This window comes from Mixophyes fleayi, chromosome 2 (assembly GCF_038048845.1).
Source record: "Mixophyes fleayi isolate aMixFle1 chromosome 2, aMixFle1.hap1, whole genome shotgun sequence".
Lineage (NCBI taxonomy): Eukaryota > Metazoa > Chordata > Amphibia > Anura > Limnodynastidae > Mixophyes > Mixophyes fleayi.
This window is the reverse complement of record NC_134403.1, coordinates 177,150,644-177,172,689: the sequence shown is the minus strand read 5'-3', so window position 1 is coordinate 177,172,689 and position 22,046 is coordinate 177,150,644. Positions and strand designations below refer to the sequence as shown.

General features: G+C 38.3%; 2 protein-coding genes and 3 non-coding genes across 5 annotated transcripts; 1 reads left to right on the top strand and 4 right to left on the bottom strand.

Annotated features, from left to right (window-relative positions):
* The first annotated feature begins 16 nt into the window (after positions 1 to 16).
* LOC142138376 (THAP domain-containing protein 2-like) lies at positions 17 to 5,776 on the top strand. Its single transcript, XM_075195016.1, has 3 exons — positions 17 to 263; positions 4,069 to 4,264; positions 5,109 to 5,776. The coding sequence occupies exons 1-3, from the start codon at positions 193 to 195 to the stop codon at positions 5,460 to 5,462; spliced, it is 621 nt and encodes a 206-aa protein (XP_075051117.1). The 5' UTR covers positions 17 to 192; the 3' UTR covers positions 5,463 to 5,776.
* A 2,153-nt stretch (positions 5,777 to 7,929) lies between these two features.
* CCT6A (chaperonin containing TCP1 subunit 6A) lies at positions 7,930 to 20,937 on the bottom strand. Its single transcript, XM_075195013.1, has 14 exons — positions 20,671 to 20,937; positions 19,518 to 19,581; positions 16,853 to 16,987; positions 16,053 to 16,226; positions 15,256 to 15,359; positions 14,225 to 14,335; positions 12,654 to 12,813; positions 11,625 to 11,707; positions 11,453 to 11,549; positions 11,181 to 11,328; positions 10,889 to 11,022; positions 9,738 to 9,840; positions 9,012 to 9,084; positions 7,930 to 8,250 (listed from the first exon to the last, which is right to left on the bottom strand). The coding sequence occupies exons 1-14, from the start codon at positions 20,805 to 20,807 to the stop codon at positions 8,178 to 8,180; spliced, it is 1,596 nt and encodes a 531-aa protein (XP_075051114.1). The 5' UTR covers positions 20,808 to 20,937; the 3' UTR covers positions 7,930 to 8,177.
* On the bottom strand, positions 12,478 to 12,614 carry LOC142141874 (small nucleolar RNA SNORA22). Its single transcript, XR_012688907.1, has one exon. It is a non-coding gene; the product is annotated as a small nucleolar RNA SNORA22 (small nucleolar RNA).
* On the bottom strand, positions 14,758 to 14,885 carry LOC142141867 (small nucleolar RNA SNORA15). Its single transcript, XR_012688901.1, has one exon. It is a non-coding gene; the product is annotated as a small nucleolar RNA SNORA15 (small nucleolar RNA).
* On the bottom strand, positions 18,230 to 18,352 carry LOC142141866 (small nucleolar RNA SNORA15). The gene has a single exon (XR_012688900.1). It is a non-coding gene; the product is annotated as a small nucleolar RNA SNORA15 (small nucleolar RNA).
* Positions 20,938 to 22,046: the final 1,109 nt, after the last annotated feature.

The following is a 22,046-nucleotide window of genomic DNA, read 5'->3' as shown; positions in this document are numbered from 1 at the left end:
GCTCAATCTTGCTGGGCATCAAATTACGCTGGTCTACCTTAAAACTAGTGACGTCACAGGAGCATGGGAATGAGCCGTGGTCATGTGATAGTGAAGCTTGCGGCGGCCATGTTGGGAACGGAGCTGGACGTAAACTCCTGGTACAAAATAGCTGGTAATGTTGTATTGTAACCAATTAGTAAAATAACAATAATGCCCACTACGTGTGCAGCCTTTGGGTGTAGCAACAACTCTAAAAGAGACGACCGGGTTACTTTTCATAGGTAGGTAAAGTATATGATTCACGAATTGAGTTTACTATAAGATGAAACATATTCTATAAAATATGCATATGAAGAGTCCATTATATGACCAGTCAGTGCAAACAGCTCAACTTCGATAACACCCTAATAAAAAAAATAGCAATACAATAAATCAAGATTATCGCCTCTTTTGGTGATCTGGATAATGTGACACCTCAGAGTGATGAGGTAGGTCACCTTAACATATGTACTATTTTCTTATCAGATCTGATAAGAAAATAGCGCTTCAGCAAAGGTATTAACAGATTACCCAGATAAAGCAAAAACTTTGCTAATTGCCCAGCATAGTTCTGATGAATTATGTTTTCTCTGTGTACTGTATCCATAAAGCTGTATAGATATATATTACACTTGCTTAGCTGAATGTATACATGTTGTATTGGTAGGGTGTCAGTGCTTTCTATGGCATTAGCAAATAAAATATAGGTAAAATGTCAGAGAGACATGCATGTTTTCAGTACATATGATTTCTTTACAAATGTATAATCATATAACGGGACAATCTTTTATATCTGAAATTGCTGTACAAATTCTGCTTGCCACATTGGTTGCAACTGGGCAAAACAAATGTTTGTGTGTATATATATATATGTGTGTGTATATATATATATATATATATATATATTATATTATATATGAGATGTTCATTGACTCTTGTGTTCTGGATCTGGATTAACTTCATGTTCTGGTTTTAGATCCCTATTTTTTTGCTAAAATCACATAATTTGGTTTATTAGGGACACCTGATCTTCCAGTGTAATTGATAGCTCAATCAGTGCCAGTATTATACAGTGCCTTGGAGAAGTAATTGGCTGCTGTCTGATAATTAGAATTAGCTGTTTGAAAACCTTAATTAGTAACAAATCATCCCTTATTTAACATTTTGACTATTACCATCAGAGTAATGTTGTCAGCATACAGATTTTAAAGACGTAAAATGCCATCATCCAAAGTTGTTGACGTCTATCCCCCTGGAAAAGCTTACAAAGCCATTTATAAGGGTCTGAGGCTCCACCAAACCACAATCAGAATTGTAGTCAAACTGAGGAACATTTGAGTCAGAAGGTTCCACTAGTGGGCATTCTGTCTAAATCTCTTCAACAGAATTGTATAAAGAGTCCATGAGGTCAGAAAACAAAAACCTATTTCATCATCTAAGAATCTGCTGGCCTTTCTTGCCTCATCCAAGGTCATTGTTCATAACTCCACCAACAGAAAGTCATTTGACAAAATGAGATCTATGGGAGTGCAGCAAGGTGGAAATCACTGGTCAGTAGTAAGAATATGAATGTTTACGATGATCCTCAAGAATACTAGACTATTGAGAGTGTATCAAAATGGAAATTTGTGGTCAACCTTGGCCCAGTTATGTCTATAGAAAAGCTAATACTGTAGTGCACTGTAAAACCTGTGTGATAGAGCTATGATTTGGGCATGCTTAGCTGTGCAAGAACCTTCCCAAGTTACCATTATAGAAGGAACTATGAATCCTACTTTATAATAGAGAATCTACAGGAGAATGTCCGAACCTCCTTTCATGAGCTTAAGTGTATCAGAGTCTTGGATCCAGGCAATGACCTTAAAAAACTGAGAGATTAATATCACACCAGGTGGACCTAATATCTCCTATATACTTGATATATCTCAAATGAAGGGATAATATCCATTATTTCAAACTTACAATAGGAGTGGTCCTCCCACACATCTAAAGTATAATGTGAAAGTAAGTATGGGGGGAAGGGAAGAGATGTGTACTTAGGGCACTCAAGGACCGAAAAAAAATATAATATATACTTTATTGATATGCATTAAAATGAGAATAATAGTCTATATAACTTAAACAACATTAGCGAATTGTAAACCTTGAATATATTATGAAACACCAAAAAATGAAAAAATGACTGATAAAACTAGCAGATATATTACTGCTAGATGTGCCGTAAGCTCTTGTTGAAATCAGTACATATAACTATCAACTAATATTATCACTGGAAAACATAAATTTATGGATCAAATGTTGTTAAAGTTTAACGATTAAATCCTGCCGGTATATGTAACCAGAAGATATTGACTACCCTAGTTTTAACAGTAATTTCTTAATTTTTTGGTGTTTCATAATATATGCAATGACCTTAAAGAGCCTACATCTGAATGGTTGGCAAGCACTCATGGATAGAGTGTGTATGCATGATTCAGAAGAAGAATGTACAGGAGACTCAGGGCAATGTAATTGCAGCCAATTAACCTACCAGTATGTTTTTGGAGTGTGGGAGGAAACCAGAGAACCCGGAGGCAACACATACAAACTCCACACAGATAAGCCCATGGTTGGGAATCAAACTTATGACCCGTGTTGTGAGGCAGAAGTTAGTCTCTCTCAGTCTGTGTGTGTGTGTATGTTAGGGGATTTAGACTGTAAGCTCAAATGGGGGAGGGACTGATGTGAAAGGGTTCTCTGTACAGCGTGGCGCTATATAAATAAATAGATGATGATGATGATGAAGATGATAATCAAGTCAGATAAGGAGCATGAGTTTATCAAGCACTGTAACATTGTTGGGGATTTTGTGCAAGACAGTGTGACAGGTGTAGTGAGAATGGACCACCATCCCAATAAAATCCAGGGGATGACAGTACTTTGGCCAGGAAGAGACAATTGAAAAGTAGTTATTTGTACAGAGAAACTACTACCTACAGCCCATCAACTAACATAATACAGCTCTGTTGCTAAAATATGCCATATGAGAACACACAACTTGTTGTACCTTGTCAGCATTAGAGTATAGATAGTGTAGCTGCCATTCCTAATCATGTTCCGCTTTTGTGAGCAAAAACAAGAAGGTGTGTTAAAATATCACTGGAAACCACCGTATGCTCCAATTCCTTGATCATGATCTTTCTTGCTGTTGGGCAGAGTAGCATATGCGAAACCTGCATGAGTAAATTGATCTGTCCTACTAATTATGAACATCCAGTCATGTTTTCCTCGCACACATTGTATCCCTTGATGCAAATAGAACCCCTTTTACATACACATGACACCTGAACATTGTTCCACATCCCATTAACAGAGTCTGAAATAATGTTAAATGATCCAAACTGTATGCACACTGGTATTGTTGGAAAGCAGATCAAGGATCATGTACAAGTAAATTAGGCAATATTTTCAAAATGATTCAATTATCTCCATTTCAAGGTGTTTTAATTACAGATCCAATAAGAATAATGTAAAACCTTTCAGCGTTGGGTATGTTTAGTAGTTAAGGGCCCCCGGGCACAGGGGACCTGCACTCCCCAAACAAAAACTTAAATAATATATGTGCTATACAACAGCACACAAGAACTTACAAAAAAAACAGTAATAGATCCATGGATAATACATTTTTGATTTCACAAAGTAATTATTGTGCGCTGTTATATACCACATATTGTATATTACTTGTATTAATTACAGACTCATAGTAAAGGAAATGCAACCAAACTTAAAAAGATGCTCTATCTATGGAGTGGTTAACTTTATTTGTTCTTATTTAGTACATTTTAAATGTTGGATCGAGTGAAAGTCTCCAAACCTGTACCATTCTCAGATTTTCCATAGCTATATTATCACAAGAATTCCTAATAATTTGAAAATAGCTAATCTTCCAAGCAATAAGATTTAGTACAAGTCAAATTTTAAATCTGCTATTGAGATCCTGATGTTTGCTAGTTTATATTAAAAATATTAATTGTATTGTGTACTTCTTCCCTCTTTTTTCCCCAACAGATTTCCATCAAATCCAGAAAGGAGAAAACAATGGGTTAACCTCTGTAACAGAGAAAACTTCTTCCCAGGCTTGCACACCTTTTTATGTGCTAAACATTTTGAAGAATCGTGTTTTGACAGAACAGGACAAACTGTGCGTTTAAGAGCAAATGCTGTGCCCACAATATTTATATATCCTGACCATATGCTGGAAAAGGTAAGTGGCACATTTGAATTCATTGCACTGATATCTCCCCCTTATGATTCATTATGTCTATGTGAGCTTCAGTCACTTCTCTATTCACCTGTCAAAAACCTAATAGAGAAGAGCTGGATTTAATTAGCAGCTCTGCTTTAGAGCCATCGTCCCAGCTGAAAATGGGTGTGAGGACCAATAAGAAGCTGCAATTTTTCTTTGGGAAAAGTGGTGTCAAGGGGAGATTCTGACAATAATTCAAGCATAGAACTATTCGCTGAATTAATTTATTTTTAAATCATTTAAAGGTTAATTTATCTCACTGGGATATTGCTTAAATAAAAGTGACATTGTGATATTCAGCTAACCTATAAAAGAAATGCTCTTCAAGGAATGTTTTAAAGACTAAAGATTGAAGCATAATGTTTCTCTAAATCTGCTGAGTGTTATAAAATGAAATTTATCTATTAAAATGCAAGATACTAGTTTTGACATTTTTATAATTTTAACACATTTCATACTCCAACCTAATTAAAATCCACTAATTATCTAATCTTGAAATACATCACCCACAGCGTTAGTTTTCAACTCTGGGAATTTTATAGCTCTTGTAGTCTGGAAACACATGTTATTTTGTACATGATACAGATATTATGGGCCTTTCTAGAGAAGTCACATTGCAATATACATGTCTAATTGTCTTTGAGCACACTCCATTAGGCTTGCATATATCCATAATAAAACTGATGTTTATCATACCACTCGTCTGTAAGACATAACTCCATCTGTAATTTGTTATGTGAGAAGGCTGATTATGCACACACATGACTAGATCATTGCCTGTGTTTTTATATTCACACTGCAGATAGATTTTATGAAGAAAACTGCCATGACCAAGTCAGTGGAGGAAGCGTCACCTCAGTGTATTGCAGCCACAGACAAACAGACAGACAGTCCTTGTGATCACAGTTATTGTCTTCCTAGCCCCGTTGAGATCAAAAGAAAAATCTGGGCGCTTGAAAAGAAACTGGAAATTGCTCACAAGAAAATAAAAATATATCAGCAAAGAGAAAGAAGAGTGAAAAGAAATCACTTGTCAGAAAACGTTCTAGTTTCCCTTGACAGACCAGACATATATTCCCAGGAGATATTAGTCCACTACAGTGAAGATACAGAGCCGGATCCAGAGACGCACAATATAGCCAAGGGGGCAACATGAGTTACTATTCCTTTCATAATAGCTCAGTGTGCTTGCTGTCTTGTGTAGTTGTTCCATGTACAGGAAACCAGCAAGTGCTAAAAACTCCTCAACAATTGTAAAATCAGGACAATTTCTATCAGGTTTTGTTTTTTTTTAGGATACGGAAGTCTGAAAGTTTGATAGAGGTAGAGTCTAAATAAAATAATTTGGCTGCATCCAGATTTAAACAGATGTGAAAATGAAAGTCAATGTTTTTACGTAGTTATTACAAATTAAGGCATTCAAATGTGTATGTAGATCAACAAATAAAAATAGATCTAAAAATATCAAAATGCATTATCTTAATTTAAAAGTGTGTGTATAGTCACCATTTATAGCACCAATTCTGCAGTGCTGTACAAGGCATATTTTTGTCATTCACATCAGTCCCTCCCCTGTTGGATCTTAGTCTAAATTCCCTAACACACAAACTAGGGTTAATTTTGTCAGCAGCTAATTAACCTACCAGTGTGTTTTTGGAGTGCAAGCGGAAACCAGAGCACCCTGAGGATACCCAAACACACACAGGGAGAACATACAAACTCCACACCCTGGTCAAGAATTAAACTTATGACCCCAGCAAGGTTGGGCAGAAGTGCTAACCACTGAGTTGCACATGTATATATTTGAGACTAAAAAGAGTTAGGAAAGTTAAAGAAAAAAAAAAAATGTACCTCCAACGACTGTAAAGATTCATATAGATCATCTTTACCGCTTAGCACGGGCTTTATTAGATTCATAGCAACATTGTCAAGTCCCCTCACCAGATAGCTTCCCATGTGGATAAATGAGAAGCTTTTCCACCCAAAGCTAAAATGTTTAAAATAGGTTTTTATCTGCTCTAAAGTGGCGAGTTCTTGGTTTTTTTAGTCACCAGATTTCAGAAAACAATTAATCTGTGGGATTTGTTTAATCTCCATATCACCATCACTGTGATTTAGAGGCAAGTGGCAACAATCCTGCATTTATCATGGGCAATCAGTGAAATGAGGGATGTGCCAAATCCATATTCTGACAATATCAGGATTCCTTTTGTCAAAGACTAAGGATTCAGCCAAATCCTAGACTAGAGCCAAATTAAGACCCCAGTGGGCTCCTCCCTGGGCAAGATACTGGTTTGAGGCTCCCACTCATATCCATCCATGCCAAAATGTATTTCACATGGCATTGACACCTTTGCCAGTCTGTTTACACTACTCTTCCTATACTTGCTACCAACACAATCTATGAGAGATATATATATATTCTTTATTTCTATCACTATCTATAGCACCTCAACTACTTCCCCACATCCTAGTCTGCACCAGTGAAGTTTTTTTTCCTGCACCCAGACTTAAACCACCCCCCCCAAATCTATGCACACCCCCTTTCTAGCCCTGCTCCTCATGGCTGCTGGCGACAAGTCACCAAACTGTAGCTCTCTCGCGCCACCATCATCTCTCACTTCATTCCACCCCCAAAATTTCCCATCCACCTCCTACTGACACTCTCCAACCTTATCCACCACATCTCTGCACTACCCTCCCTCCTTCCTGTGTATTATGGCACAAGAGATAGTTTTGCAACAAATTTGACATGTTAATTTAAAAATCCCTTTACATCCTTGCAGTTAGAGAAAAGCTGGTTTACCCAATCTGGCACATATGGAATTCAATGAGCCACAGGACATCACAATGCCTGGCTGCACTGTCATCACCACAATTTCCTTGGTCTCCACACTGCTTTGGTGTCATACTCTACCCTCAGCTTTATGTATTAAAGCCAGTTTATTCTACCTTCTATAATGATTTTATTCTCAATTCTTTTAAATACATATTACAGATGAAGGGTGCCATCTTGGTTACATAGTGCACAGTACACACCATAAAATTACATGGTTGAAGGCCTTCTACATAACCATGTCTTTGATAACGGACCAGTATCGCTTTATCATAGAAATGACAACGTCCTCTAGATGTGCATATGGCTGGTGCTGGTGGCGTCAATATGGCAGATCACAATGCAGAAGGTCCGAGTGCAGTGCGTTTACACCAGAGCTCCATGTATTATATTGCCTGGTTATGTAACCCCAGGGAGTTTTTGCAAATAAGGCCAGGCAAATGATTGAGATGTATGGAGAGTTTTAATTTTTAGCCTTTCCCAAGCAAAAAAATAATTTTTATATCATAGAAAATCTGAAGCTTGTTATCAGGGTGCTGTAAAGCAAAATGAGCTGTGAAAAGTAATGTGGAAATAAAGTCAGCTGCTGAATAATTTCACAATTCCCACATTAATACATTTAACCTTAGTAATTAAAATCAAGATAACCATTTGTTACTGTGTGGCAGTCAATGGCTTTTCTGCTACCCACTCCACCCACATTTCTTACTTAAATTATTAATCTAGTGTTTGAGAAACCCCTTTGTATTGGCATGTGCGTTAATAAGCACTAAAAGCATACAAGTAGTGAAGATTATATGTATTTTTATTGAGTACAAAGACTGGAGAACCAACTCGTACACTTTAGTGCCATAAAAAAAAAATGAAATAAATACATTTTAAACGTTGGATGAAATAAATCATTAGGTGCTATTGTTTTTTGTTTATTTTGTTCACTGGAACCAGTGGTTGAGCAAATCAAATACAGCATCTGTAGAATGCATTAAAGATTTGAGTAAATGCATAAGCCATCTTTCATGTTGGAAGATACTAAATTCATCCTTTCAGAGAAGACATTCCTGCTCTCATAATCTCATCCACTAGGAGGATATTGCTTGCAATAACCGTGCTGGGGGGAGAAAAAAAAAAAAGCCATTAAAAAATAAAATCTTAAGTTAGTCAGTTTCAGAAGCGCTAAGCTACACAGGCAAATATTACCATCGACATATACAGAGTTTAATCTCACAAGTCATTGCTGGTTTTGTAGCTTTTGTTCCTATATGCTCACTACACAAACTTTTTAGATGCTTTGTAGTGCGATGATCTCCCCAAATGCTGTAATTTAGTTGCCCGGAATGAATTGAGGATTAATCCTTTCATAGGAGTTTAAAATAAGCAATGATTTGCTCATTCCAGAGAGCTTCGGCACCTCTGGTCAGGATACGCTCACGGAAAGAAACAATTGAAATTCATTTATACAGAATGAGGAGAGAACAGAAAAAAAAAACAAAAAACAACAAAAACACCTTTCCAGCGCCAGCCTAAGCTTCTGAAATAATTATTTATTAGTACTACAAGAAAAAAATGATGTTTCTTAAATATGCCTAATACTGAGTGAATATGCTCTATTACATAACTGGATGAATCTTATTTTCCGATGCTTCAGATCTAGCCTCAATCCCACCCCGACGTATTGAGGTATATCACACCTGATTAAGGCTGACTGTAGGGACTGGGATGAGCATAAAAGGATTATAGGAGCACTGTATGTATCTGCTTGAAAGCTTAGGATAGTACAAGGTTTGAAAAACTTTTACCATTTGCATAAAACACACACAAGCAAAAGGAAAATACAGGGATCAGTGTTTAAGGTGAGTTATATAGAATTACCAGGAATGAAGAAGCTGCTTCTTAACACAATAGTTGTCCCAGACTCCTGCCTCTGAAGAGACCATCGGTTCACCTTGAGAAAAAACAAAACAAAAACACGCTATTAAAAGTTGTCATTTCGCAAAACATATTAGACTATTTGATAAAAGATATTTCATTTACAAAATAGCAGTCACAATATTGTTTTCAGAATCAGCCTTTATTTATACTGGATTGTAAAATGTGTAGAATACATCTTGAATATAAATAAAACTACCTCTTTACAGAGAACTATGCACACAACTGCTCGGGAGACCAAAAAGTACTTTAGGTAAAGTACTTTATTTTGGTCATCAAATTAAAAAAAAAAATTGTTGCAGTAAGTTGTGCACAGTACTGTGTGTGTAAAAGAACAGTATCTCGAAAAAATAAGACCCCTTTATATAGCACATTAAGGGGGGGAAGTGAGCCAAAAAGATAAAAAGTTAAAAATAATTTTTGGGTTGAGGGTGGCATTTTTGATCCACAAGACCAATAATGCAAATGCCATATGAGTGTATCAATGATGACGTCCTATACGTGTGGCACAGGTATCGCCATAAGCAATGGCACTGCAGAGTTGTGTTTAGAAACACATTAAAAATAAGATCATTAAATTCTTCAGAATTTGTATTACTTGTGAAGTGTTGTGAGCAAATAAGCTATACTTCTCTCAAATAGAGCTTCAACTTAAAAATGAAATGTTACCTGTATTTAAGTCTACACCAATGAGCTGGCCCGTTTCTGCATACTCTGTTTGAAGTTTCACTAGAGTCTCTTGGGGGTCATATCCAGAGTTCTGAGCAAGAACCTATATGATGAACACAAGTTAAAATAAAAAGGTTGGGAACAATTTGATACAGATAAAAAAAAGCTAGACCAAAATATTTGTTGCTAAGAGGCATCTACCTTTTTTCCTCCCAATTATCTATATTCAAACTTGCACTTTGACGTATCTCTTCCTAAGTTTGCTGTTGTGTCAAAGATTAAGTGTGATAAATTAAAATCAATTACCTTTTTCTCTTTCCTACCACTGGGGGACACTGCGAGACATTGGGGTATAGTACTGGGTGTGGGAGTTCAGGCACTATTAACTTCTATGATTTCTACTCCCCTCCTCTCCCGTGGAAACCTCAGGGGTTTTTTTTAGTGCTATATGCGAATTACCTCTTTCCACTTAAGAGCCTCAAAAAACTACTTCCTCCTCCTGCTTCAGCTTTCTCTGTCTGCTAAATAAGTCGCTAGAAGTCTCCTAATAATTAAGAACAGTTAAAGTGCTCTACTGAGCATTTGAACCAATTGGGAGGTGGAACCAACTTCTGCATGCATCAGTGTTTTTGTATCAGAAGAACAATCAGCAGCCACTGCAGTGTTATCCTGGATACAAGTAGTGAATAATCTGTCCCTCAGTTACTGCAGTTATTACTCCTCGACTCAAGTCACTGGTGTTGGTGAACCATGGCAAGTTAGGGAAAGGAGGAAGAGTGTGGGAGAGGGTGCAGTGAAAGTGTCAAAGATTTTATCTGCACATTCATGTTATTCATAGTCCTTCTTCTGTGCTGGGTAAACTGATAGACAGGTTTTGAGGGCAATGAAAGGGTCATGGCTGTGACTTAATTCAATCCTACCATAAGATAAATGTAGGTGTGCATTAGGACATTTACATTTGGGACTGTCCCTTCCATTTCAATCTAGACGATTAGGAGTAAAGAGCTAAACAAACTGTAAAATGGGTACATATCCAAGGTACATTGCATTAATGGTAAATCTTTGAAGATGGGGCGATAGGTGGAATATTTTTTAAAAGAACAAAAAACTCTAGACTTATATGTTCACCGTTACAACAAATACATCAATACCTTGGGAATGATGAGGAGAGCATCAGCAAATGCCTGCACACCCAGCTGGGCACGACCTTTAACATTAGGTTTGTGTTTGACCAGAGCATCTGCTATTGCCACTTCTAATGCACCTGCACCCGGCACAACAGACCCTGTTCACAGAAAGAAAAAGATAACCATCTTGACAAATTGTTAAGCTCAGAAAGCGTACAAGTAAAACTTATCTTATTGCAGCATCGTGTAACTTACATTTAACTGCATCATTAAAATTTTAAAAAATATTTGTCAGTAGATCCAAGACACAACTTACCATCATCAATGGAATTTTTAACTGCGCGTAGCCCATCCCTAATGGCATCTTTAATTTGTGTTAGTGTGTGCTTATTCGGCCCTTTGACCAGCAGGGTGACAGAGCGTGGATTTTCACACTGTTCTATGAAAGTGAACTTCTCTTCTCCCTGGGGGAAAAAAAAAAATACAGCTATATAATAAATAAAATTCATGTACGTCAGAAGTTATGAGAGGCCAATGTAAAGAAGAAAAAGAATAAAAAAAAAATAGATCAGACAAACCACAACTTACCATTGTGTATTCATAGACAAGACCAGCATATCCCAAGCACTCAGGGGTGAGATCATCCACTGAATTCATAGCACTGCCGCCACAAGCCAAAGTTAGCCTAGTAGAAAGAAAACAATGTCTATCTAGTCTTCCGACATAAAAACAGCGTAAAACAAGACCACCTTCCACTCACCTCTCCATATTTCTTCTCTTTGCTCTACGGAGGGCTACAATCCCTTCTTTAGCGAGGGCATCCAAGGAAAATGGGTCAATTCCCTAAAAGAAAGGGCTACAGTTAAATAGTGCAACAGCCTTTAAGATTCTCAAGACTACAGATTACCACCACACAATACCAGAACACCTATCAACTATATAGCTCAACTGAAATACATTGGAAGAGATGAGAATGTGAAAATAAACTTATTAAAAACTGAGCAAATATTAAAAAACCACATTAAGGAATATCTCTCTACTTTTTGGTATATACATAAAAGTATAACATACAGAAACACACACTAAAATGGAACATTAACATATGCACAAGGTACAACAGAACACATGATAAACCTGCCAGAGTCTGCACTCATTCACCAGTCACACTCCTATCCCCTCCCAGCATGTTTGTAAGTGTTGATGCTCTTCCCATTTACATCCCTTTCAGACATTGTTAGCTGCTCAGTTTGTTTCAAACAGGCTAAATAGAAAGATAATGGGATGTGACATGATACAGGCACCAAGCAAACCATGTGGAGAATAAAAGTAAAAATATTAGTTTTTAGGTTGGTCTTTTCAGACGAGTGGTGTAAGATTGCAGTAAGATCCACTTTATTTGGTCATTAAAGTAGTACCAACAATATAGTACATTCTGTAAACTCTGTCCAAAATTTACTTTACTATACACCACACCTACAGAATTAGTCATCGTTCCCCCCCCCCCCAAAAATGAACCCCATTTTCCCTACAAAATTTAGAGGCAGTGGTTAAACTCGAATACACAAACAAACTACATTTCTGTATACAAGGTATTGAAATGTGAGTGCACATCTACATGTACTGTCCTTATGAATACATGCAGGTGAATGAGCATTCTCACCAGATGCAGAGGAAAAGGACAGTCCTCAATCTAGCACAGATTAAAAGCCAAGGATGCCACAAAAGTCACACTTGGGTGTTCTCTGTGCATGTCTCGGGTATAAAATCTAAAGACTTTGTATTATCTTACCTTTTGATTAATCACAATGAAACCTTTGCTAGAATCCCCACACACCTTCTGCTTGAGGGCTATGATTTTATTTACCCTATCTTCAATAAACTTCCTCTCTGCTTTAACTAGTTTTTCACGTTCATCTGCGCTTTTGTAGAAGAAACCAGAATTCACTTCCCTGCAATACAAAAATATTTTTTATAAATCAAAAGAACATAGCAAGTGGTTTTAAGTTTTCATGCAAAATAACTGATCTATTGCAATTTATACACAAACACAGCTGTATGCAGCATAAAAGAACTGTACATACAAAGCTCGATCATTGATAGGAAACCAGATTTATTGTCAGATGTGTGTTATAGCTTAACATTTTTAAAATACCTGCCGATATGTTCTTACAGATAGGGGTCTCTGAATAAATCTATTGTTTTAATTTATTGCAGAGATGATGGTGTGCGGCCACTCAGAGGATCGTCAAGCAGCCCCTGAGGTGCCTCAGTTTGCCTATCACTACTAAAGCTGTGGTCCAGGAAGCGGCATTTCCAATTTGGATTCTTGATGGGGGTAGGCACACAATAGTAAAATGTTACAGTAGGTGGTGAAGCAAATTTAACAAAAGTTTTCCCTACTTAAGTAGCAGAGAACAAAAGATATATCCCCATTCTATTAGACTCTTTAGCACAAAAGGACATACACAGGCTATGTAAAAAGGGCAAGACAAACAAGAGGAAAAAAACCCAAAAAACATTCTCCCCAAACATAACAGAGACAAATCAGCCTAATAGGGTGGGAGCAGAGCGACACCCAAAAGGACACCTTTTATATATAGCTTTTCAAACTGAGGAATGGAGAGAAGGAATACTTCTTCATAGAAGCCTCTTCCACTTCAAGCTACCAGTCAGCTTTCCGCTCTGAGGTAAAGGCTGCTATGGAGGGGGTGTAATGAACCTGGGGATGCACCTCTCCCCGTGGTCCAGCTATGGCTCCTGTAAATAACAGATCTCAGCCAAGCTGCTCCTAGTGTGAGAAACCTTTCCTATCAGGGTCTGACGCCTGAACTATTCAATAGAGCAGAATTGATAGACTGGGACCAACTGCAATAACCACTTTGATCCCTATAGGGATCAGAAGGAGCCGAAGGTAAAAGCGTCTACCAGGGCAAACAGAATCCAGTGACTGTCCCCTCACCAAGTTAGGGTGTTATCAAGACCGACACCCCATTCGCCTGCCTCAGTCACCTGTTAGTTATTTTTCCTGTCTGGGAGACTAATATTGCATAACTGCTACAAGAAGATTAAACTATATATTTTTAATATTAGCTGCCACAGACAGAAGTGCAATAAAGCAGCCAAACTGCAGAGCACTTTGTTTAAACTGAACAACAGTTGGTGAGGGGGGAAGATTTTTGTTTAGTGTTATTAACGCCAGTGTCCAGCTTCAGCATTGGCCTCTATATCCCCACGGTCTTTGTGTCCCCAAAAGTGGATGTAAAAAAATACATTCGACTACTTTTCAAGTACCATAGGTCTTTCATACAAGGCCATTTGTTATTTTACAAGCGCTGACTCCAGAAACAAAAAAGTACATACGTTTTCTCATACTCCAGTGACACATTGCAAGTAAGAATAAATGCATCTTCAACTCTCTTTCTCATGTCTGGATGACGAGCCCCATGATCAAGCACAAGTCCTCTTATTAACCTAGGAAAAGAAAATAAAGTTTTCAGGAACACCGTATGTTTAAGGATCATTGTATTGTAAATTAACTTATAATCTGCTGCCCACAGGTTACATACATGGGGTCCAGCATTCAGGATATCTGGGAGTCCCCAACATCTACTGTACACTCACACCATCTGTCTAAAGCAAGACTGGGTTCGGAAGCAAACACTGCGCTCTCTTTGTCCCTGCCAAGTGTTATTTTTTCAGGGGCAGCGTATTGTTTCCCAAACATACACTACCTGCAGGATTGAAAGGAGCAACTTCAGTGTGCCCACCAGATATCATGAATGCCAGACCAGAGGTACATAAACTATAGTTAAGATATTACCCTTAACACCAAGTTCTCAATTTTAAGTGCAATTCTACTTAGTGATTAACACTTCTTCCACTGTAATCATTAAAACTGTACTCATTTGTGCCTACACGCTACCATCAGAGAAAGCGTCAAAGAAAAGCATAAATGAGTTTTAATTTAGCATGGTGTCTGACTGCGAAGACCACAGCAAGGTAATGCAGAATTCATCCATGCCAGCAACATAGTGTCACATAGCACTGTACAACAAGGTTTGCTTTTACACATTAGATTGTAATATCCACTAGTGCATGGACTAATTTCCCCATGGACACAAAAATGCATAAATACTAGAGCAAGTTATCAGTGTTTGGCTGTGGGTAGAAGCCATGCACCTGGAGAAAAGCCATAGTAGACAGAAATGATACCCACTTGCATGCTGGAGCCATTTGTACAAAAACAAACATTTATTGGCCAATTGTCACTTGAGAAAGATTTGCCAGTAATAAATAATTACATTCCATGTAATGGAATGTCCATGGACTAGTGTCTGTGGACAAACATCAATAAATATGATTGTGCAGTAAAACACACTAGTGATACTCACGTTGTGTCACTTTCAGTTTTATGTTTCATCTCCATAATTTCAACCATGTGCAAGTCAATCGATTCATTTGCTTGTCTTATGGCTAAAACAGAATCCACAACAGCCTGAAAATCAAAATACATGCAAGTGCTGATTAATCCATTTAAGAGTTAAAATCAACACACAACATAACTTTCTTCAGTAGTACACTTATACAAGCCCTAGCCTTCTTTTCCTCTTCAGCTATGCATATGAAATTTAAGTGGACACATCAGATGCCTACACTAAAGGACTCATTTTGCTAATTTTATGCATGGGCATAGTCTTAGATAAGAGGTGTCATACAAAATGGAGCTAATTTTAGGACATCAAAAGTGAATGTTTCACATGACTGAGAAAACAGCTTGCACACCAACGGCAGGTACTGTCTGTTTCTTTCAGGAACTGTTTCACCAGAATATAGTCCTCAACAGACTAATCCCAAATAGTTCTACACCCAGCTGGTTCTTTATCAATGTGAATTATTATTCTATTGGGTGCAGTATGATGGGACAACGCAGAAAAGTCCCTGTAAAACTAGTCCATGTACCTCCTTTCCTGAAATTTGATTTCACAGTTATACTTCTTGGATAAAAACATGTTACTTCTTTGAATGGTTTATAAGCAAACTTTTGTATAGAATGCTTTTTATATGTTCCTTTTCCTATCTGCACCTTTTGAAAGCTGTTAGTATAACCATATGTTCGGTGTGCCAGATTCATTCCCCTACAAAAATATAAATCATCAGTTTTGGTCATGCACACATTGAGAATATTTACCTCAGTTAATACATCAGCAAGCTCTGCATGAACTTTGGTGCGAAGTGAAGTCCTGGCCACATTAATAAGAGTCTCTCTGTCCATTTCTTTGGACACTTTCACCTCATCCAAAACTTTAAGTGCTTTCACTTTTGCCTCGTCAAACCCTTCTGTGACAATTCTTGGGTGAAGTCCCTTAAACACAAAGAAACATTTATAAAAACAAAATACCAACTTGGACATTTCTACTCATAAAAATACAAATCCAAATAAAGAAAAAACATGTTCCCTATTTATTAAACTATATTACAGCAAAGAATTAGCCACAAACATGTTGCAAGGGCTTATGGTAAAGCCATACACACTTTGTTAACCCTTTTCAGTTTAAGGTGGTGTTCCAGAAGCTATAATCAGAGTATGATTTACCATGGAGTTCAGTTTTTGCCTGCTTGGGACAGCAATCGACAATATAATTATAGTCTTATCATGAGCAAAGAGAATAGCAACAGACTGCACCAGTCTTTACAGGCCCCGTCTCATTGCATGGAAAGCCAAACCTCAAGTAATATTCTATAAATTCCAAATTTAGGTAACATTCCCATAAAAGGGGAAATATGGACTAAAACTGACAATTTTAATTGCTGTTCCTTTAACTTTCCATGCTCTACAGTCAGCCAATTGAGATGGGAGATACAGTCCACCTGAGGTTAACAGCAAGGATATGCTATAACTTTTTGTATTTAAACACTAACTTTTTATTTATTTTTTAAATATTTTGTTCTTTAACTGGCACTAATACTTCTGTTTAGATTTTTGCATACCTCAGAGATGTAACGATCAGCTTGCTTTAACAGTTCCCCAATTATCAGCACATTTGAGGTGGTTCCATCTCCAGTAATGTCATCCTGGGCAGTGGCTACTTTAGCAATCAGAGAGGCTGTCGGATGTTGAATTTGCTAAAGGTTAGAAAAACAAATGCAATCATTTTAAAACACCTTTTCACTAGTATCTTAGACTATCCATTCATTTGTTTGAAATGCTTAATCTTCCAAAGTAAAATGTTTTATACGTGCTCCACAACCAAACTGGACCACATAATACAAGACATAGTTATTAGGTTTAATTTATAAGGTGCCACAAATGGCCCGCAGCACCGTTTAAGAGTTATTTGGGTGGCATTAAGAAAAAGAACACATTACTTTCATGTACGCCATCAATACAGCAGGTACCCAATGCATCCCCACTGTGTCTCGCAAACCCCTCACCTGTGTCCACACCACCAGAGTTGCGAAGGTACCAGCCTTAACTTTCCTGTCATAAAAGTGAAAGCTTATAGGGTCAGGGCTATACTGCTCAGGCAGACCTTGCCTGAGGCATTCGGAGTGCACAGCCTGCTGGGACCAGTAGGCACACTGGAAAACCTGCCAAATCGCTGCAACACTTAATATCACCCAAAGCTGATAATTTTTTATTATTCACAGACATGACCTTAACATGAGAGGAAATTGTAAATGTAGGCCAAGCAGGGAATTTTAATTAGTCTAAGTCACCTTAAGTACTTCAATGAAGATAAAGTAATTTGGTAAGGACTTTGTAAGCAAAAGTCAGCCACTGACATTTTCCATCATAATTTATCACTATAACAAAAAGTTAGAAGTCAAAATAATTGCAGTAATTTTGGTGGGTTCCACTGACTGCAACAAGGGGCAAAACTATGGCAAAGTGCATTTTTTCACCAATTCTTTATAGTAATGTGCAAATTAAAGTTACAATTCTTCCAATATGAAAAAAAAAGTGTGATTTTGGTAGACTATGGAGTAGATTTACTAATACTTCCAAAATGGAAGTGAAGGTATTGCCAATAGCAACTAATCAGATCATAGCCATCATTTGCCATGTTTTAGTAAGTCTACCACCTTAACATTAAATAATAAAAGTTCCTTGATTAAATCAACTAAGTAGAAAACGTGAAAATTGGCACTCGTGGGTGAAAACACTGGTGGTTCTGAAGGGGTTGAAAAACAAGTGTTATCCATTCTCAGAACAGTGCAGAAAATGCTCACGGACTACAACTCAGCCAGTGTGTAGTTAGAGGTGACTGGATGGCTAACATTGCCATTTTATCGCATTCATATATTTTTTTTTTTATTTTTTTTAACATCTCCGTTTTATTCTGTTTTCTTGACTCTTATACTTGGATGTGCGCAAGTGTATTTAAAATGATATCACACCAATATATCATTTAAGTACAATTGTGCTTTACTTTAGCATGGTGTCTGACTGCACTATCAACAGCATGATAATGCAGAATTCTTCCATGCATCAGGGTACCACCCCCGTGATAAAATATATTCTACAAATTATGGTGCTTATATAAACAATTTTATTTTGTTATATATAAAGAAACCAGTGAGATATAAGATAAATATACAGGTATGTTATCTGAAATTACATATCCACCATCATAATGGGTGGAGGCCTTTCAAACTTACAACTTAACTATGGACACTGGGATGATGTCTGCCACTACCTATTCACATTGGTCATTCAGGCATCACAAAAGTCAGAGTACCAGCATAAACATGCAGTACTGGAAGTGTAAATCCAGTCACTAATGTTGCATGGGCAGTCGTGTTGTGGTCCAGCCAAACTAAACAGGCAGAAAACAGTCACAAATATCTATTCAAACATCAGCAATATCTCGATATATAACGCAATCTATGGGGCAGATTCAATTCTGTGCAAGGCGACAAAATCTCTGCTCATTCCCCCCCATGTCCCATAGAGGTGTGCAGAAAAATGAGCAGAGATTTCTTACCGTAATAGCAGGCACTATGCACATCAAGGCGGAGTTCAGTCGCACCTCACGCGGAATCTGTCCCTATATTTCAATACACTGGGGGCTGCTTATAAAATGACAATGGGAAATAAAAATTTCTCTGGTGCACCAGATTTAAAATCATTTTTCTACTGCAGTTTAGAACGTGCAGGCCAAGGAGTAACACTGCCACCTTTTTGCTGTGCACTAATTTTTATAAACTTCCAAACTTGTTTATTCATAGAACTTCAAAGTAAAAGTAGAATTAGGTCAGAAATTGCTAGGACAGACAAGCGTCTATGGAGCAGAGATTTGTGGAGAATGATTGGGCTTTTTAAGTGTTTTCCATAGGTGGGCAGTGGCACAGACAGTCTTAGAGGTGGCAGTAGAATGTGGTTATCAAAGGACATGAGGAGATGCTCGCAGGCCAAGCGATTAGTGTTGACAGGCGGGAAGGAGTGTGGAGGGATATGAGATCAGAGATGAAGGTGGTTGGATGTGGCGTTTGAATTTGATATTTAATGAGTAAATATATCACAAGAAAAGTTGTTGAAACAATAATTATGTTTATTTTTCTATTTCCTTACACAGTAAACTACAGCTTGAAACACCAAGCAAGGTTGTTGCCATGGACCAAGCCACCTCACACAGTGTCCAAGAACACTCACCATTTCATGCAGTAAGACATTGCCATCTTTGGTAAGCTTGATATCCCCAGCACCAGAGACCAACCTGTTTTAAAGATACACACATTACAGGACAAGTTGATTCAAACAATACATACTCTCCTTGTTGGATCTAATCATGCAGGAAACTACATTGGAGACATAAGGGTGGTGCTCTGTGCTGAAAATTGTCTGTCAGGAGCCCATTCTAATCATTCTTGGCACAGTCATTATGTGCAGGGTACAAGCTCACTTTCGTAGCCGAGTACTGTCTGATGCTTTTGTGTGTGGCCACAGGCAAATTTAATCATCATGAGTCGGTACACGCTGATGAAGTGAATCTACTATGTTGGGCCATTTAATAATTTAAGCAATTTGCTAATCATTAGAAAGTAGGAAGCTCTCATCTGCCAATGACCATAACATCCCTAATAAAGGTTGTATGTGTGCATCGCACCCTCCAAACAAAAACACCACAACGTCACCACAGTAAGCTCTCATGGCAATCTATTAACTTCAGACTGCTAGTAGAATGACAAGAGACTGTGCAGAAAGGGAATGGAGGAAAGGAGAACATTGGGTGGCGGGGGTGTGTTTTTTTCATCAGTAGGATGAAGATGACATACAGAAGGATAAACCATTACATTTAGAGTAGTAAATACCACAAACCCACATTCTGCATTTACTACACCAAACTTCATTATCTATTCCTTCTAATCAGCTACCAAAAGAAAAAGTTCTCCAGTCATGAAATGTTTAAATAAAAACATATGTAAACTATATGAATGACATCTTATGGACAATCTCGTCCAGTGTGTATGCTGGGAGGTAATAACATGGATTCTAAACTCACTTTAGTGTTAGAAAATAAAAGAAATGTAACCACTGTGGATGAGAATTGTAAAGAAATTATGTGAGACTAAAGATATGATGGAGACAATTGTGTACAGATTAAAAAGTAGTAATGTGGGCGGCTATACGGGTCTTTACTACCAAATAAGGAAGCGCCGACTAGCGCCGCGGACCCTCGTGTATGAATGGGCGCTCTCCGCCTGGCCCTAGGTGTCCTGTGTAATGATCTAGGCCTACGTGCCGTGTACATGGATATCGGGATAGTTGTACAACAGATATACAGCGCAGGACGTGCTGCTCTTACATCTTCATGGTTCCTTTAGGCCCGAGATTGGTCCTCAGGACATCCTGGAGCCCGCGGGCAGCGCTGATGTTGACGGCGAGAGCAGCCTGGGCACGAGCTACCTCGGCTTTGGGGTTGAGGGCTTTAATGGCAGACATTGCGGTGCTCGGCAGAGGCCCAGGAGAACGCGTGTGCGGATGACAATGAACAAGCCCTGCACGCCGCGATCACAAGAGGATGGGGCCGGCTCTTCCAGAACAATCTAGCGTGCTCTGCCGGCACTCAACGCCCAGCACCCCGGCTGATTGGCTGAGCAACAGGTTCTCTCGTGTGATTGGAGGCCTTAATCACATGTCTTACGTTATCTCGCGAGATACGTGAGACCTTTCTAACTGCCAAACGGAAATGACAGTTATTTGTACGTTGTTAGTGCTGCTACGTAGGTGGGATCCTGTGTGCTCTGATCTTCTCACAACTGTCCTTATTACAATATACAATTTTGAAGTCACAATTTTTTTTCTACTATAATTTAAATTGTATGGAACAGATTGTAGGGCCTGAGCAAACCAGATCACATGGGTTTCATTTGAAAATTCTGGAATGCTAAACGAGTGTTAGTTGAGCCAGGATGTATTACGGTAATACATATTGTCTCATGGATGTTAAGGGGCTTATTGGCTGAAATTTTCCTTACCGTTCATTGTCATAGTTTAGGGCAACAATAAGGGATGGTATACCACAGCCATGTATACCACACTCATGCTGGGACAGCGCATGCTAATAGGCTGTTCTGGCAATGATTTTACTATACTAACAACTCTGGGATCTGACCCCAAGTCTTTACAGGATTTATCGGAGAGGAGAGCACAAAGCCAGCTAGAGGTGTATCCGAAGATCCCTCTACAGCAGTGTTGGCTAACCTGTGATACTCCAGGAGGCATATTCCATTAGGATTCTGGTCCGCGGTAATGAACCTGCGCAGTATTGCCGGTAATACGGTACCGCAAAAACGCAGATTTTCATACGCAACCCTATGGGGTGCGAATGAAAATCCACGTTATTGCAGTACCGTGGATTAACTTCGCGATCCCGTGGACCGGAAATGTAATTGAATATGCCCCCAGGTGTTGTGAAACTACAAGTCCCAGCATGCTTTGCCAATATATAGCAGCTTATTGCTGGAAGGGTATGCTGGGACTTGTAGTTTCACAACACCTGGAGTGTCATAGGTTAGCCAACACTGCTCTACAGTGATGCTATCTCCATAGGGCAGAATGGCATGGCGTTAACCATTGGGGTCAAGCACTGAAAAGCTAAGCTTTTTGGAGATTTATCAATTTGCCCAGGCTGCAGTCCCCATTGAGTATCATGGGGACTGTGCTATTGTGCAGTACTTT

Coding starts and splice junctions, on each gene's coding strand:
- LOC142138376 (XM_075195016.1), top strand. CDS start 193: ATGCCCACTACGTGTGCAGCCTTTGGGTGTAGCAACAACTCTAAAAGA. Junction 264..4,068: donor GACCGGGTTACTTTTCATAG/GTAGGTAAAGTA, acceptor TTTCCCCAACAG/ATTTCCATCAAATCCAGAAA. Junction 4,265..5,108: donor CTGACCATATGCTGGAAAAG/GTAAGTGGCACA, acceptor TTCACACTGCAG/ATAGATTTTATGAAGAAAAC.
- CCT6A (XM_075195013.1), bottom strand. CDS start 20,807: ATGTCTGCCATTAAAGCCCTCAACCCCAAAGCCGAGGTAGCTCGTGCC. Junction 12,814..14,224: donor TCACTGGAGTATGAGAAAAC/GTATGTACTTTT, acceptor TTTGTATTGCAG/GGAAGTGAATTCTGGTTTCT. Junction 9,085..9,737: donor TGGTGTAGACTTAAATACAG/GTAACATTTCAT, acceptor TTTTTTCTCAAG/GTGAACCGATGGTCTCTTCA.